This window comes from Spodoptera frugiperda, chromosome 27 (assembly GCF_023101765.2).
Source record: "Spodoptera frugiperda isolate SF20-4 chromosome 27, AGI-APGP_CSIRO_Sfru_2.0, whole genome shotgun sequence".
NCBI classification, from domain to species: domain Eukaryota; kingdom Metazoa; phylum Arthropoda; class Insecta; order Lepidoptera; family Noctuidae; genus Spodoptera; species Spodoptera frugiperda.
In genome coordinates this window covers 9,646,520-9,666,169 of record NC_064238.1, presented here as the reverse complement: position 1 = coordinate 9,666,169, position 19,650 = coordinate 9,646,520, and the positions used below count along the sequence as shown (strand labels likewise).

Sequence of the window (19,650 nt, the reverse complement as noted above, 5' to 3'; positions counted from 1 at the left end):
AAAAGGCCGGCAACGCACTTGTAATCACCTCTGGTGTTTCGAGTGTCCATGGGCGGCGGCAATTGCTTACCATCAGGTGATACGTCTGCTTGTTTATCGCCGTGTTCAATAAAAAAAAATACAGCTTGGGTATCAAGATTACGTAACTAAATATTTATAGTATGCTGTTGTTATCCCGCAGTGACTGGTGGCAATTTAAGGACATATTCGGGGCTGAGTGGAACACTCCCTTAGGGGATATTGTAGCGTTAACTGGACCGGACGCCATCATGGCGGAATTACTTCATGTTCCCTAACTAAGAGTATCATGAGTTTGACACAGTTTATTAATGTTAATAATGACCATCGCATCATTCCCCCAGGAGATAAGCAGACTTATGTGACAATCATCTTAGTAATTCGATTAGATCTGATCCGGAACTGCGGACTACCTAGCGGGTTTACCGGAGCTCCGGGTCAAAAAGCAGGAGAAGGAACGGGGTGGTTTTTAGTCAGTAAGAGTCTGACACTCCCTCTCGCCTTGCCCAGGGCGGGAGAAGTCATTGGATGATTTACCTCGCTCAAAAAAAAAATCGATTAGATCTTTCGTTCGGTATCGAAATCGAAATATCAACCGATACTTTGGTTTGGTAAAGATATTCGCTTCAATTTATACCGATACTTACCTTTTAAATTGAAAACCAATAAACAAATAATCAATCAAATACATACCTATATAGATCGAGAGATAAATAAGATTACTTATTTACTTTGACAGTGGGTACAGTCGAGATGAAAAATGTAATAAAATATACGTACGAGCAAAGAGCGAACTGCGATGCTTGAATGATATTCAACGAATCGAAATCAATACGTGTACTTGCGAGTTATTGAAGCAAACCCTGCGTACTTATAATACGGATTACAATATAAAAGTAAAATGTACTAGGTGCTTTCAAAGCAGGTTAGGTTTTATTAATATTTAAATTCAGTTTTGTGATGAAGGTTCCAAGTCTAGTCTCAGATGGGAGTCCAGAATCATTCGGTTAAATAAAATTTAACTGTTATCACTTAGCATTACATATCTTTCATATCAACCATACAGAGCACATCACCATAAAAAAGGAAACTAACTTAAACTAAGTGTTTTTGATATTACTAAGCAAATGGATCTATGCAATTTGAAATAAATTATTTGAATCGAAGAACCATTACGCACGTATATTAATGAAGAAAAGTTGTACTAGACGCAGCGACGTCGCCACGTCTGCGAACGCTGCTCATGATGAAGAGCCCTTCTGTAACTCTAAATTATTAGAGCTTTTCTCCATTAATATATTAATACAGTAAAAATATATAATCTCACGTATACACCGTACTGTATTACGTAAACCGTGATTTTTAGTTAAATTACCATGTTATTATACAAACAACATCTACAAAAGTTCACAAGCTAACAGAACTCAATCACGACTGACAACAAATCCCTGCTACATCTACACTCGATTTCACGATAGAAATTAATTCGGATCCAATTAACAAGAGTGTCGTCAGATGACATGACAACAGTGTACACTTTTATTCGAAATATTCGAATATCAAAATCCCCGAGTGGACCGCTTCCCAAGTGCCTGTCAACGGTTCTATAGGGCAATATTTTGACAGGCGGTGCCGCGGGCGATCCACTAGCTGGGAACAAGCGCGTGGCTTATTATTTTTACAATTCAAGAGTTCGAAATAACGAGGCACTCTCTTCCAATGAGACAAAAGATGTAGATACGTATCTAGATTCGTTTTTTTTTTCATATTTGACTGGTAGATTAGGCATTGTTTAAAATACAAGTTGGTTTGTAACTGGTTGATTTGTGTTGTATCTTTCTGTTTGTTATTTTTCTTCTAGGTTTGGAGTGATAGTTAGTATAAACTACATTAGACTGATTTACATTGTAATCGGTCGATAGGTACTCAAGTAATGATGCTTCTGTAAATAATAAGATACTCATGATGATAATTGGGATTAATTTATATTGCTAAAAATTAGGCTAAACATATGAATAATAATCAGCTGCAAAACTGTAAATAATATAAAGTTTTGTTAATTGAAAACTACATAATATATACCAATAACAATAAATACGTCAAACTACAGCAAAGTCGACACACTAAAAAAAGTCCCTCTAGAAAAAAGTATCTAACTTTTCGAGTTAAAAAGAAAAATACGAAGCTAAAATCTATCGTAGCCATTAGATATGTGAGGAGAGTTTTTCAAAGTGCCAATTAAACATTCACGAAGGGTCAAAAGCAATGAATAACGTTACTGTAGCTATAACGCACAAGTGCTCCGGTTTAATCACTATTTCGAGTTGGCACTAAAATTTCCAATATGGCTGCTCCAACGATGCTCGTACTCACAGCAGGCGACCCTTACATTGTAAATACAAAACAGAAACACAACTACAGTAAAACATAGAACTAACTTAGTGGTATTGAAATGGTTTTATTTTGTAACAAGATTGAAGGTTTTTTTTTCTTTAATACGTGGAATGCTGGATACTTTGTGACCCTAAACCCTACAATTGTCGTAAGAACTGACTAGGAAAGTATTAGGCTGATTTTCCACCACAAATGTGCAATATAGCTACGCTGCTAAGCCAAACGCATCCACAGCAACGTAGCATATCTCTGGTGGAAAAGTTAAGTTGGTGTTGGTAAGTTGGTGATGTTCAACTCAGCATACGGCGCGTCGCGTTTTGCGCTCGCCTCAGAGAGCCATCAGACGACCACAGATAGGGCCCAGAGTAGAGCTGGGCGGAAGAGACGGATATGGAGCCGCGAAAGACCTGACGGCTCTGGCTCGAAGAGTAAGAACGTGGCGGTTTTTCAGTAGCAGTCGGACACTCTCTCTCGTCTCACCCAAGTTGGGAGAAGTCTTTGAATGGCATTCCCTAATCAAAAAAAGAGGAGATAATGACAAAGTCTCATATATAAAGGGAGGCTACAGCCTGCCAGGAGAACAGAAGCCTTTTTTTTTTGAGGGGGAAAATCATCCAATGACTTTTCTCGCCTTGGGCGAGGCAAGAGGGAGTGTCAGACTCTTACTGACTAAAAACCACCCCGTTCCTTCTCCTGCTTTTCGAGCCGGAGCCCCGGTAAACCCGCTAGGTAGTCCGCAGCTCCGGATCAGGCATCAGCCCTGTTGGGCCCCATCTGTGGTGGTCTGATGGCTCTTTGAGGCGCGCGCGGAACGCGACGCGCCGCACGCACGGGTCTGGATCTGGTGGGGCGGCGAGCTACCCTTGCTCGCCGTCCGCAGGCCCGCACTTACGGTGGCCGGAGATCGTCTCGCGATCCCCGACGCCCGGAGTGTCTCTCGCGGCGGCTGGGGCGTGAGGATGTTTGTTCTCTCACGCGCCCCGCCTCCTCCTTAGCTAGCATGACTGCTTCGCAGAAGGAGGAGACGGCATCCCAGTCCCTCTCGCTCCGCACCATGGCCTGAACCAGTGCCGGGCGCGAATCGCCGTCGCCGACCACATCCCTGAGGACTTGGCGGTGCTCAGCCCACGCAGGGCACACCGCCACCGTATGTTCTACCGTGTCCTCCGGGCGGTCCTCACAGTGATGACACCCGGGCGTTTCCTCCCGCCCAATAAGGAACAGGAACCTACCGAAACTCCCATGTCCGGTAAGCACATGCGTCAGGCGGTAGGTAAGGACGCCGTGGCGCCTCTCTAGCCACTCCTCAAAGAGGGGACTTACCGCTGCAATGACAGCGAGCCCAGCCCTCGGTTGCGACAGTCGTTGCTGCCATTCCGCCATGAGATCGCGCCGGAGCTCGTCCCGCCACGCACTGATCTGGCGCGGCAATGGAGTTTCGCCCCGGCGACACGCGTCGGCGCGCAAACTGAAGACGCGCGCGAGCACCTTCGCCTCCAAATCCCACGGCGGAGAACAGAAGCCTGCAACGGGCTATTGAAAATGATAATGACAACTTTAAAACTATAAAAACAATATTGTCGTCTTTACTCTCCATTAGAGTATTCTTTTCAAATTGTTCTTCTCAATATTTTTGCACAGTGACCGTTATAATTGAATACTGTTCGTGAATACGGCTCACAAATGTTTACTTTGTGTTTGTATTCATACGTATGGGTTCGAATGTAAATAAAGGTCACACACTATATCATACTGCTACTGTTGAACCAAGACGTTTTGTTTGCGATTTAAGGAAAATCTTGTAAGACTGTTGTTTTAATTATTCAGCCCACTTTCAATGTTGGTAGACTTATAATCATTGTAGTTGTTGGTGAATATTTCGACTGTTTACTTTCATGAATGACGTAGATACTAGGGTATCCTTCAAAATCCAGTTTCTTGACTGACTGGACGGCATTTGCCCACTCGGTTGCCTCCGCGACCGCGAAGTTTTTTTTCTAATATAACATCTTGCCGCAGCCAGCTGTAAGCTCTCCTCAAACCCATCTCCAGTACATCATTCCAACGGTATATTGAACTTATATTCTGCACAAGAATCCCATTCCTATCCATTAACACGTTCACTGCGTTACGGGAAAATTTGGTTGTAATTGAGTCTTGCTCTGTGCGGCAGCTAGTTGTCCTGGTTTTACTCTCCGTGCGGAGGTGATTTATTCAAGTATTCGTTCAAGTAAAAAAGAGACACCTATATTCCCGATGGCCTTACTTATAGTGTATTCAAATTTAAGAATAAAAATGTACGGGAATTATTTTGTCGTAACGCACAGAAAGGTAATTATTGTACAATAGTGCGATACGGGAACTATTTGGCCGTATTCTAAACCCCGTACCGCACTGAACGTGAGCTTCATTTATTCATAGTGCTGTGCCTAGTCAATACGTTTTTACAGAACGCGATATCCTACTTAAAGTTCCTATTAGTCGTGATTATGCAGGATGTTATGTAAAGAATTATTATTAAGGATTATCTCATTTCATGGTATGGCACCTACTACTCTTATTATTTTTTAAGTATTTTTTTTTCTGATGATTAGATTATCAAGTAAAACAAATAAATAATTATATAAAATAAGAAGTTACTGTTTTGTTAATGTTTGTTAAAACAAGAAGTTACTGTTTTTGTTAACAATTATTACTTTTATTACAAAAAAGGTTTTGTTGATAGTGTAATACTCTAATAAAAAATAATGAATCTAAAACAAAACAACGTTTTTGTGATACCCCATCCCTAGCAATACGACTGTTGTATGCGCCACGGCAAGTATTTTCCCGTAAAATGAACCATTTTTCCAAATACACCATTTAACTATTTCTCGCAGTTATCCGCAACCAGCTGTAAGCTCTCCTCAAACCCATCTCCAGTACATCATTCCAACGGTATCTTGAACTTATATTCGGCACAATAATCCCTTTCCTATCCATTAATAAAATTTACTGACATGACAACAAAATCCTAATTTTATATCAACTTCTATTTAACTTTGCAATATAACCCGCAACACGGGACAAACTTCCATGGAGTTTTGTGTTCCAAGGGAAATTGCTTTGCATCATTTATTATTTACAAAGGTTCAGACGTATGGAATTAATATGTAAATACGTGCGATATTGTGTGGAAAACTTCGTGAGAACAGGCAAACTGGTACATATTTGTTACTATATGACGAAGGTAGCTTCATCAAGTAAATAAATTATTTGTGTACATTAGCTCTCTTTTTGTTAGAAGTGGGTTTTGGTAACATCTGACCTTTTTTGTGGAAGAGAGATAGCAAAAGTGTTGTAACTTAAATCTCCGTTAGTGTTTTAGAGCCATATATTGTAGTACATAAACTAATATGTACTGCCAATGCACTGGCAATGCCATTGTAAGTTTTCTGGTGTTGTGGGTGTGATGGACGATACTGTTCACTCATCATCGAGCTATCCATCTGCTCATTGGCAGCTAAAACTAAAGTCCGTACTACTATTATAGTAAAATAATTATGTATACAAAAATCTTAACAGATCTGTTAACAATTTCATTAAATATAACTTGATACAAATAGGTATAACAATTTTCACTCATTTTATTTATCGCCGGTGATTCTACAGAATTTTAAGGAAAATCTAATTGAGTTATGCTCTAGTAACGTTTATAAAAAGGCAAACAACATTGATTAGCCCAGAAGCTTCTGTGAGAAGCCAACGCCCGTTTTGTATAAACAAGGTCTAATCAAATATTGTAATTATTCTTTTCAATTTAATTAATCCACTGTTGTTTTAACTTTCTTCGTTACCATTTCTATTTTTAGGAATTTTTCTAGAAATCTTTGTTTCGGCGGTTTATAAAAAGAACTTTCGATTTCGTTTGCCGATATAATGTCCTTAGAATCATACTTTGTAACTTAACGAAGATAGTAACTAAACTACTCAAAGCAGTAAATAGTCATTTTCAATGACAAACATTTTAAAAGCAACACTAACGCCATTTTTCGTCCCCTATTTTATCCCCTTGGGGAAATAATGAATGAAAATTCTTTCTTGGCGAATACAATATATATCATAACATCTACCTGCATGCCAAATTCCAACCCGATCCATCCAGTGGTTTGGGCTGTGCGTTGAAAGATCACTATGTCAGTCAGTCAGTAAGTCACCTTAGAGTTATATACATTTAAATTACAGCTTTAAAATGGCAATTTGTCACCGAAGAAAAATATTGAATGGATCGATTGCTTGTCACCCCAGGTTGATTGATAGCCCACGGGGCCAAATGTTTTAAGTCATATTTATACTGTAAACGAACTGAGCTGAACTTATTGACCTTATTTTAACGCCATTAAGAATCATTTTTCTTTCTGTTAGTATTAATAAAGATTCAATTTTGAGTTTTTGTAATTGATGATCGCAATTTAATTTTAACAGTAACTTTTAGTATCTAGACTAATGAATAAAACTGGACGGTCTGTAACCTCTTTTTACTACATGCATATAAATATACATAGGATACATAAACCATAATGATATTTTTTTAATTTTTGTCTGTTTGTCGGCCTGTTTTTTCTAGCTAATATCTAAAAGACAGGTAGCTGATGTACTTTTTATAAACAGATAAAACTCCTCCAATCCAATGACAATATGAAAAAAAAATATCACCATAAATTTTGAGAATGCTGCTATCACGAATAGTATAATATCTCTTCAGACCTGAAATATCACCAAAGTCTCGTAGTATTAGAATTACATAGCACAACTTAAGATAATAACTTTCATAAAAAGACGATAAGGTGCTCTACTTATGATAATTCCCAGGATACCAGGACAAGTTTGGAAGAAGGATTATTCTAGGCGGGATTTAGGCTTTACGAGTTTCCTTTTGTGACCTATAAACTTAACTTCTTAGGTCATTCTGTGTAAGGTAACCTGTTGCTATGTTCTTTGTAGGAAAATTTTTAGGTACCAATACACAATGTAAGAAAGATAATATACGAAGGAGCATGCAAGTAAGTTTTGAGAAAAGCTTAGTAGATTTTCGTAGTCGAAGTGTGGGAGAGCAATGCTTCGGCACGAATGGGCCGGCTCGACCGGAGTGATACCACGGCCATACAGAATGGCCGATGTGAAACAACGCTTGCTTTGTGTTTCGTTGTGTGAGTGAGGTTACCGGAGGCCCAATTACCCCCCTTCCCATCTCTCTCAATCTCCGACTTCCAACAACCCTTAAATTCCTAACCCCCAAAAGGCCGGCAACGCACTTGTAACGCCTTTTGTGTTTTGGGTGTCCCTAGGCAGCGGCGATTGCTTACCATCAAATGATCCGTCTGCTTGTTTACCAGCTTACACTATCAAAAAGTTGTAATCGTAAGAAATAATAAATCTAAAATAGGTACTAGTGTCATTTTAAATCAAAACAGCTTTGGTTAACACTACAATTTGCTTCCTTTCACTCTTTAACCACCAGATTGATTTGAAAATTAAACTTTTGTAGGTATGTTTATCACAAAGTTCATAGAAGACTTATAAAGAAACTGGCCTACTAAATCAACTAACTTGTAAACAAATAACGCTATTTTAGTATTCCCAGACTCATCACCACCTTTTAGTGAGAATCCCAAGAAAAATTCTCATTTAATAAAGTTATAAAAGTGCGATATTGCGTACAAGAAAATGCTAAGGGAAACCCGAGGATTTTCCGAGCACCTCGGGTTATAAACATTTTACATTGCGTTGCAAGTAGAATACTATAGAACTTAAGCTTCTTATATTTTTATTTTACCAGACAACGTAGATTATTATCTTTCCTTTCTGAAAAACGCGCGTTTATGGAAGGAAAAAACGTATTAACTGTTAGCGTTTCTCTTAGAAAATATATATTCAAAAACAAATTAAAATTAAATGAGAGTATGTTAATGAGTAAAGATTATAAAGCTTTGATGTTTTTATACAATTTTCGTGATACTTTAGATTTTTTTTTTGCTGCTAATGGATACCTACTCATTATCTAATTTAGCTAAAGTAATTTAATGTTAGTATATAAGTTATGTTTTTGGAAGTCGGGGATGAAAGCCTATGGAAACTTGTAATACTAGTAATCCGGTTGTCATAGAAACAGTAAATTAGAAAAAAAGTGTGAAACAGAGCAATATCACATAAAATAAAGATTCGGATGAGCTTCACTAGAGGAATGATAGACTGATATTTTTTAATAATTTGTTTGACGTTCAAAGTCCGTTCTGGTCTAATTGTAATAAATGATGTTGACTTTGACTTTGATGGATATTAGTACGTTAGCACACGATCTGTACGTTTAGCAGTTTCATAAAAGCGTATTATGACGTTCAACTAACATTTAACGTCAATAAGTGTCTCATACGCGCATTTTATTACATGCGATGTATTAGATATGTGAAAGAGTGAAACTAATATTATTTATTATTCAAAGTTGTTCCATTTTTCAAACAAAAAATCAACTATATTAACCGCTTGACTGCCGGTATACAAGACATAAAAGAAAATACATTGTGTCTAGCGTGGATCCACGATCCTGTACACGCCGGGTTAATTAATCAAGAATAACTCAACCTTTCTTTATCTATACTAATATTTTAAAGCTGAAGAGTTTGTTTGTTTGAACGCGCTAATCTCCAGAACTACTGGTCCGATTTGAATAATTTGTTTTGTGTTGAATAGTGCATTTATCGAGGAAGGTTATAGGCCATAAAACATCACGCTATGACCAATAGGAGCCAAGCAGAGCGGGTGAAACCGCGCGGTAGTAGCTAGTATTCAATATTTATAGGAATCATTATTGTCGACAGGAGATGCTGATACCCAAAGAGCAGTGCCGCGTGCAGCCCCTGGCCACGGAAGGCAGGGCAGCCAGTTCCCTGCCTCACGCCAGGCTGGCCAGGACGCCCTCCATATCCTCGCAGAGCAGCCTCGATAGCGGGACCTCTAGAGCTACTGTGAGTATATTATTATATCTATTTTTGTCATAAACACTTTTTTTAATTAAGTTATTATCCAACAGCCTATAAGTGGTCACTGCTGACCAGAGGCCTCTACACGCACGGGGAAGGTTTACACTTTAATAACCAAGCTTGCCCAATGCGGGTTGGCGATTTCAAACTTATAATTAGTAGTTATAAATCCAGGTTTCCTCAAGATATTTTCCTTTACCGTTTCCCATTGGTGTCTAAATAATCTTAGAAAAGACATATCACTCGGAAAAAGTCACTTTGGCATTTGCCATTGTTTGGTTTCGAACCCATACCCTCATTCATGAGAAGCGGACGTCTTAAACCTCCACGTTTACATTAAATATTCTTTAATCTACTAAAAATCTATCTATGGACGGGAAATATTACAACCTAGACTAGGTAACCTACTCTGAAATAAAATGGCGATGACATAAACAATGAAACAGTCAATTTAATTCCTAAGCCATACTTAAAACATACTCAATACAGGTTCAAATTAGTTAGGTACACATTTCACACATGGAATAATTTTCTCTAAAATGACCCGCCTTTCCAATATACGCTGCGGTTTCGATACTAAACCTACGTTATGCATAAATAAATTGATGCCGTAATGCAGGTTTGCCATTTAATATTAAACTACAGGTTTATCACTTTGGTCATATTTGAATAGCTGGCTTTAATTACGTCGTACATAATTGATTGCTGTACATAAGTTTTGCACAAAGCCAAAACACACAAGCTTGTTAATTTGTTTAATTTTCTGTTAATTTTAAAGTAAAAAAGAATTATAAAGCGTATTAACGCTTTTAAGTTCCACGGGGACAAAGTTATTAAAAAGATTTTTTTATTACAAGCGTTTTTTCTTTCGATTGCATAAAATGGAAATACCGTGTCATCAGTAGGTACCGTTAAACAATTTAAACGCAGTGAAATCGAAAACGAGTAGAAATTACTTTAATTTCAAAATATTCCGTCGATAAGTTTAATCAAAATACATAACTATTTCAGCTCCATCCAAAGGTTGTCTGTAAAGATCGCTTTGTGCGATAACACCACCCATTGTACACTATGCTTATTTATGTTGTCCTATGTGATTATGTGGTATACAATAAATGAATAAATAAATAAAAATAACTTACTGGATGGACATGACACATTAAAAACATTATCCCCTGATCCGTAAACACCAAATTACAACAACACTTATCTCCACAAACCACACCCGACAGATCCCGTCAAAGCTCAACACAGGACCACAAACCATTATTGTCTATATTATGTATCCATTTATAACCTAATACTATACATATACCACTAATAAAGCTAAAAAGTTTATTTAAACGCGCTAATCTATAGAACTACTGATTCGATTTGAAAAATTAGTTTTGTTTTAGATAGAGCATTGACTAAAAAAGACTACAAGTTATAAAACATCGCGCTACAATTAATATGAGCGAGTGAAACCACGTTGGAAAAGCTAGTCAATAATAAAACAAAGACTACAAGCTATAAAACATCGCGCTACAATTAATAGGAGCGAGTGAAACCGCGCTGGAGTAGCTAGTCAATTATAATAATAAATTAACTGTGGCCTTTGCTGATTTCCCTGCTATGATATACCAGAACCACAGCATACATATTTCAATAAGCTTACCACGACACATTGGGAATTAATCATAAGGCCCTCGGGCGCTGTGAAAACTGAACCATACACAGTTAGGTTTAGTTATTCCACTGAATACACTAGTGACGTAGACTAGGTTGTTTTCGTAAACGGACTATGAAAATAGTGGTTGGCTTCTGCTTATTTTGTTCGCAGAGACAAAAGAATTTATTTTGTTCTCTTTCATGTTTTGTTTTTGTTATGGTGCAAGGTAAACATTTGTGTGTTTCTGTAGAAATGAAAGTATATTTCGCGGTGTGATTTCTAGTACGAGATCCCATTTTTAAATAATGTCTGTAAGAAAATTAAACTAAAGCCATACCTATGTACGGTGCAAATTTAACTATTCAGTGGCACTATTCAGATTTTCACAATGGAATATCACACGATCAACATCAAACTCGTACGACATTTATGGATCTATCTTTTATGATTACGAATCAAATAGCTTAGCTATTACATCTTCGTAGCACACATACATAGCACATAGAAATTTGTGGCAATGTGTAGGAAAGCAAGTATAAAACAAAACTAGATCAATACGTAGTAGAGAAAAAATCAAATCAGATATAGGTAGAGCTCCCGTACTTTTGATCTCATACCAGTCAAAAATACAAACAAAATAGGTAGCGGTGACCCAAAAACCCGCACGGAAATCCAATTTAGATAAAAGCTAAACAAACTGACTAAACACACAGCCATACATCATCGAAATGCAACGAAACTGACACGTCTATCTTATTGATATTCAATTTATAATGTAAAGCGCAGAATTGATGAGCAAATCCAAAGTTACGAAGCAATTTTACCCCCTTTTTAATTAATTTTACCCCCATCCCCCGTTTATTTGAAGAACGGCAGAAAGTTGAATTAGTTAAAAAGGCATTACGTTTTTATTTTAACGCTTGAATGAGTCCCACCCTATTTCAGGTGGGTTCTCCCAAGAGTACTTTAATCACTTGAATAAGGATTCATTTTTCGTTCAACGATAATTATTTTGTAATTATTATTTTTAAAGACTATTGTTAGGAGCATGCACAGAAATGACCGGCAGACCTGCCTGAACGGGTACCAGATGGGTAAATATGTGTCTATGGCGAAAATATGCATGGATGTGTCTGCCTGATATGCCTGAAATGTGGAACCCGTTCAGGCAGATCTATCGGCATACCTGTGCGTGTATGGTTAGCTTAATATTGAGCTTTAACTTTTTAACTTCATTTATTATTTATTGATTTAAGTATTCTAGAATTTACACTCAATATTAGACAGAAAGTAAACATTATGTGATTTTAAGAGCATGTCCTTAATCCTCATAAAAAGTCAACAAGACAATGCTTCCAAGCTTTCTACACTAATGATTTCTAGATAATAATAAAACTGAAAATGACAACATGACGAAATAATACCTACCTTTGAACCTCCAGCCTTCATCGTGATGCAAATATGTCATAACATCATTAGCGCTCTAAGCTCCTTCATCAAGTCTAGGCTCGGATTCCTAATTAACAGATTACCTATCTTGTAGCTAATTAGAATCGAGGATGGATGGGCTGCCAGCATTAATTTATGCAACATCGATACTTACTCAATTAATATCGATACCTACAAACTATCTGTTCGATTTGAATCGATAGTGAGATTGTTGTAACAGGATTTGAGTTTCGAGTTTAATAGTTACAATGGTAGTAATTAATGTTTTAATTAATATTTTAGAGTCAATTTTGAAGTTGTTTATAGTCTGTCTAGGGCCACGTAGCTATACTTGCTTCGGCAGTACGTATATTAAAATTGGAACGATACAGAGAAGATTAGCTTGGCCCCTGCGTAGTGAGGAGTCCTCTTTTTAGCATCAAAAAAAGGGGAGCAACGTAGCTTCTGAAGAATGAATAGTTACGATTGCACAAGAAAAGAAGCTTTGAAACCTGCCGTAAGCCCCTATTTATTGCAATTCAGGTGCACTCATGTGATTTCAACGCGACCTGTCTCTTCAAACTAGTTAAATATACATTTTAATCAATTTAAAACGTACGACGAACATCACTGCTCGAATTTTATAGAACTTTCGCAACTAAAAACAGCAAACGAAAATACGTGAACGGTTTCAAGTTAATTTCAACAAACTGGCAGACATGTGTAACTAGTTTTGAAATAGATACGTTTCGTGTTATATGTAGAGTGACTGGGGTCAATAACCTCAATCAGCAAGGACTTAAACCTTTGAAACTTTGCAGACTTCGGTGGTTCGTGAGAGCATAAATGTTCTAAAATATGTATAACTATAAAACCGCCTACCCTTACGACCTTTGTGTGAAGGACACTCACTTTTACTCACTTATGCAATTATAATAAACTTAAAACTTGACTTGGAATCTTACGCACTATGCGGTGTAGCTTTACTAACACTTTTTAGTATATATTTCTATATAGTATACTAAAAAGTCAAGATTTTCTTTGGTCCCAGCATTAATACTGATTGACTGCAAAGTTGGTGCGGTGGCTGAGAACCTGCAACGTGTAGCGAGTTTGATTCCCGCAAGGAGCAACTTAATGTTTGATTCACAAATTTTTGCTTCGGATCTGGGTGTCATGTGTATACGAATTTGTATGTTTGTAAACAGCAATTATTTTAATTTATCTAAAAATAGCACAAATAGACATGAATAAATAAGGAATTAAAACTAAAGTAGAAACATATTCTAATGTATAACTAACTATATTTCTCTTTAAACTGTTTTTCAAAGCTAAGCTTAACGATACATAGTGATACAATTCACAATCTACACACTCTAAAGGCTCACATACCTCGTGAGTAATCGAAGCACAATCTAATCAATTTATCATTGTTGATAACATGTTGTAACATGTCGTCACATGTCCAGTAAACATCCCTGTGTCGTCAAGCATGTCACTGTCGCCCGTGGAACGTGATAATCGCACCACACGGCTTGATTGTGTTATGAATGCGAGGCCTATTTTGTGATGCAGTTGATTTGGTAGTGAACTCATCTGTAACTAGGTTTAATACTATGATTACTCATGGTTATGTTCTAACAGCATTGCTAAATACCTAGGAAGTTTGAAAACTGCGGAACTTTAGAATAACTTTTATGTCGTTTTGAAAGAACAGTTCCACAAGCAGAGCTTCTTCATCCAATCGCGATGATTGCTTATGAAATCTCGTTTTTTAGTATGTATCAATATCGTATCGTAGGTATCTATATCGTATTTTTTTAGGGGGGAAAATCATTCTATGTCTTCTCTCGCCTTGGGCGAGGCGAGAGGGAGTGGCAGACTCTTACTGACTAAAAACCACACCGTTCCTACTCCTGCTTTTCGAGCCAGAGCCCCGGTAAACCCGCTAGGTAGTCCGCAGTTCCGGATCTATATCCTATGCAATACATAAGCAGACCTTTATACCTATGTCGTATGCGATTCATAAGAAATCTTTGAGCTTGTTGCCCAAATGGAAAAAAGTTATGCTGATTCTGTGCTTTAGAAGAATTTCGTTACTAAAAGTAAGTAACTTCTCACCAGTCAATCTTGTAAATAAATGCTGACAAACCGACAAAGAAATAGTTTCTCCGGTATAGTAAACACCTACTAAACTATGCTTAGTTACTACCATTCACAACCACCAACAAATTTCCAAGTCAATATCTTACCGGAAAAACGCAGCACGCTTACTAATCATTTTAGACGAGTGATTCATTTAATATCCGGATTTAAGTCCGCTGCCCGCGCGCTCAGGATCGAATAGAATTTGGCTCGAATTAATATTGAATCTTAAGCTTCGAGCGGACTTGTGGACTTGGATTTTCTTCGGTAGGTAACCAGCAGTAATTAATTTGGATGGATTTTAACCGACTTCCCAAAAAGGAGAAGTTTAGTAGTTGTGGCACAGACTTTTAAACTAGCAGTGGGTAGATACAGGCAGTACAATAAATATTAGTTATTTTAGTTTTTAGTTTATGGAAGTCGGTTTTTTTTCTATTACATTGAGGAATAAAAGTTAGAAAATAAATGTAGACGTAGCTTCGCCTTTTGCACTCGACCTGTGGATGAGTGTCCATTATAATTATTATAGTAGGTACTTATAGCACTTTAATTGCTTACCATCAGGACTATCTACTTATCTCATAAAAAATGCAAGTTATAATAAGTATCTAGTTAATCCATCTATTTGAATATTTTATTGCTAACGTTAAAGCAGCAAGTCGCACAAATGCAAAGCAGGGTTATTGCACTGACAATATTGAATACTTTATAGTTTACTAGCTTCTGCCAGCGGTTTGACTCGCGTTCCCGTGGGATAAAAAGTATCCTCTCTCCCAAGTCAGCTTATTCCGTGGATAATTCCAGAACTTAATCTAACCCTGTTCCAAATTTCATATTGATCCCTTCAGCCGTTTCGAAATGAAGAAGTAACAAACAAACATACAAACTTTTGCATTTATAATATTAGAAGGATTTAAGAAATGAAATTGACTTATATACACACACTCAACTGACATTTATTCTAAGGCTTATCTAATATAAAGTACCCAGAACTGCTAACCGTAGATAGAATCAAGGACATCTGAGAATTCATTGATAACAATACCTACACATATGTACCTACTATTGCTTAATACCTGATAGACAACAAAGCTTCAACTTGACATATTATCTGCTCAATACACAACACTTTACTAAGGCGTCACGTTTCACGTTTGATTAGGCGTGACAGTTGATGCGAGGTGCCACTGCTGAAGATGCAGTGATGCGGTGTAATTATATGCATATATCAACAGTAGGTAGCTATGTATAGATCTATACATAATTACGTTTATATTGACTTTATGGCTAGACATGTACTATGTATGTATAATTGGTAGATAGATACATTGCTATATTATGTATACAGTAGGAGCTCCTTATTCGCGCTTCCTTCATTCGCGTTTTCACTATTCGCGGATTGAAAAATTGGGACCCAATTCACATATTCGCGGTTTAGATTTCTTTATTCGCGGATCGAATCGAAATATCGGTGCGTAACCTAAAAAAATACATTCACTATCCTTTGTCAACGCGTCAGTAGAAGGATTCAAAAATAAAATAAACCTTATAACAACTACGTCTAGATTGTGACTTCTGTGATAATAATATTATCATCAGGCAATCTGTATGATCAGAAAGTTCAATTAAATATTTTTTTATCTACTATTTGCTTCTTGATTTCGTCATCTCGGAACGTATCCCCTATAACCCCATACAAATTACCATTCCATATTCACGGTTTCTGTATTCGCGGCATATTTACAGAACGCATACCCCGCGAATAAAGAGCTTCTACTGTATGTATATTGAAGGATCACAGAATACTATAATGGTATATAATGACCAAATACAATATGCAAATTATATTATTCACTAGTTTATATACGCGGCTTCGCTCACGTGGATTATGGGTTGTGTGACTAGCCTCGAAATAAAGTATCTTAAGTTACTTTTTAGTACGTCAGCTACCTGTACCTAGCAAAATTCCCATTAAAATCAGTCCAGCCATTAAAGCCAGCCAAAAACAAGCAGACAGACAGACGGAGAGACAAAAATTAAATATTTTTTTTTTTTAATATATCGTATATTTGCTAATGTTTTAAAAAAATTACCAACCACATAATTACCTATTGATCACGCTATTACCAACCAATGAACAGTACCAGTTGATTCCCTAACACAGATCCTCGTCCTATACAATCTGTCGGAGTAAATATCTACATCTGTACACACTCGTACCGACATCTAATTCAGACTCAATACTCACTCGGCGTGTAAACAAGCCTCTTCGGACCCTTCGAAATCACTCACAAAAAGGTCTGATTTTAGCCGAATGTACTGAAAATAAGAAATATATCGCGTTATTGTTAGAAGAAAGGACTCAAGTCTTATGTGGGTGAGATATTTTTTTCTTTAAATGCGACGTGTGGATTTAATGTTTTTATGGACTATATTATGCAAGTTTGTATGTATGGAGGTAACTTTGTGTATGTTTTTGGAAGATACTCGTAAATGTTATGTGATAAAATACATGTTACAAGATTTAGAATTATGCCTGAAATGGCAATAGTTAGGATACTTTTCCACCTATGTGCTATGTATGTAGTTTATTCACAGCATCGTAGCATAGCACATCTCTGATGGAAAGATAAAGATATTTTTATTTGCATTAACATGAGTGATATTACACATAAGAGGTACATGCAATGGTGTTAAGATAGGTACATGAGCTACATGTTATGCCGTCTAGGCGTACAAATCCCTTATTCTTATTACATGGACATCATAATATAATTTATGAAGAGCAATCGAAATAATGAATTGTTGCATATTGTAATGTACAGGTTACAATTATGTGATTTAAAGTATGATTTATTGAAAATTCGTATCTATCATGTAGCCTCCATAAAAACGAATGAGTAAAAATAACGAATATTTTTAAAATGGAATATCGGACGGTGCTCGTGTAACGTGTACGGTAGGTACCTACCAATACTATTATATTTTCATTTCAGCCGCGCGTCAATATTGTCGAATTTTTGCAACCGTTAAAAAATCTACGCTATTTTGTTATTGGAAATTTTCAATAGTTAGGATTTGTATTTTGTAGTACAAAATATTTTTATAAAAACAGATTTATTTATGTTTTGCTGAAACAAACTAGTTGTTATATTATTTTCCCCGAATACCTAGTTGCTTTGCGCCACTATTCTGTACAACTATGTATATAAAGTCATTTCTCTTTAACTGAGATGCTTTTAGTTTTGGTGTAGGTCTTTATTATTATTAGTCCTAGATTTAAAATAGATAACGAACATGTTAAAACATAACATAATTGTTTGTCTCACGAAGTTAGCCACTTATTTGGTTTCCTTCACATTCATATACATCTTATCATGCACGCTCGCCAATTATGAATATCATTAACCAAAACCAAAAACTACACAAAACCTGCAAAAAACAATCACACAATAGCCTCCACCTTTACCTACGCCTTTCTTCACCATTATTGTTCGGAAAGTGTTCAATTTCTTTTACGACTGCCTAATTTAGCAGCGGCTTCAACAGCGATTGTAATAGCAGATAAACTTGTACTTGGCATTAAAAGAAAAGCAATCATGACTTGCACGCGATGTGCGAACTGTGAACTATTGATGGTAACCTGTTTTTCTACTATAGAAGTTGCTAAAGGTAGGTTTTGAAGGATTAGGGTAAAGTATAGGGTGCTATATACCCTGTTTTGTATTAGTTCCGTAATGGTAAGACCTACTTACCTACTAGGCTGAGGTTATAAAGGTTTCTATGTAATTATTAAGATGACATGCTATACAAAAATCACTTTCTTTCTTTCTGGAAAAAAAATAAACACGGAAACTATAATTGGGCAAAGTGCCATTGGATATTTGACATTTTTAATAATAGCACAGCAATTTGGAATTGTTCCTAATGATTAGTATTAAGCTTTTATCTGCAATCTTAACTATGGGCCTAATCTGTAACTAGTGACAGTTGTGACTACTAAACTTCTTACTCTTATGGTGCTTCTAAACCCGGAGCTGCGGGCTGGCTAGCGGGTTACCGGGGCTCTGGTTCAAAAAGCAGGAGTAGGAACGGGGTGGTTTTTAGTCAGTAAGAGTCTGACACTCCCTCTCGCCTCGCACAAGGCGGGAGACCACCATATTCACCCCTCGAAAAAAGAGTGCTTCTAAAGAACACTTTTGTAAACACCTTCAGCTTAGACTACCGTTAACTACCCCTTCGAGAAATAAAAATCTGATCATTCTATCAATTTAAACCATTAACTCCCTATTAAATCCGTCTTAAATAAATCCCAAAGTCCCCCATTCCTTAAGCCACAAGTGGTCTGCAATAAACCTCTACACGTCAATATATCTCGCAGCAGTAACAAGTTACATTAGCACAATCGACGGTTTCAAAGCATTTTATCCAACTTCAGAACCTCAAGGCATTATAATAAAATCTAAGTGAAGTGAGTGCGATACTTTTGTGAACACGTAACAGTGAGTTGGCTATAAAATTTTCATTGAAACCAATCGATATATGTGGTCTTTCAATAAGTCAAGCTAGGTCTGTGATATTATACTCTATGAGGTTTAGTTGCTGTGTAATTTTGTCATAAAGTATTCTCAAATTGGGGTCACGATTTCAAACTTATAATTAGAAATTATTCAAATTATAAGGTCAGGTTTCCTCACGATGTATTCTTTCACAGTGGTGTCTAAATAATATTAGAAAGGACATATAAATTAGAAAAAGTCACTTTTGTACTTGCATGCGATACATGTGAAAGTTCGTGAGTTTGCGTTTGTGTATATGTTTGTGACTCTATCACATCAAAACGGCTTAAGGGATCGGGATCAGGATATAATTTGAAACAGGGATAGATTATGGTCTGGAATAACAGATAGGCTCCTTTTTGTCCTAAGGAAATGCGGGCAAAGCCGCTGGCAGATGCTAGTTTAGTTGTATTTAGTAGTTGGTAACAATACAAGT

The 19,650-nt window shown here is 36.8% G+C and overlaps 1 protein-coding gene and 1 pseudogene across 6 annotated transcripts in view; both read left to right on the top strand.

Annotated features, from left to right (window-relative positions):
• Window positions 1–19,650, top strand: part of LOC118263266 (synaptotagmin-5) — an 83,176-nt gene that overhangs the window by 38,123 nt on the left and 25,403 nt on the right. For all 6 annotated transcript variants that reach the window (XM_050705205.1, XM_050705204.1, XM_050705206.1 and 3 more), the window contains exon 3: window positions 9,270–9,416. In XM_050705205.1, the coding sequence (XP_050561162.1) occupies window positions 9,270–9,416 (147 nt within the window). The remainder of the gene's footprint in view (window positions 1–9,269; window positions 9,417–19,650) is intronic.
• On the top strand, window positions 12,859–12,947 carry LOC118263937 (U6 spliceosomal RNA; annotated as a pseudogene).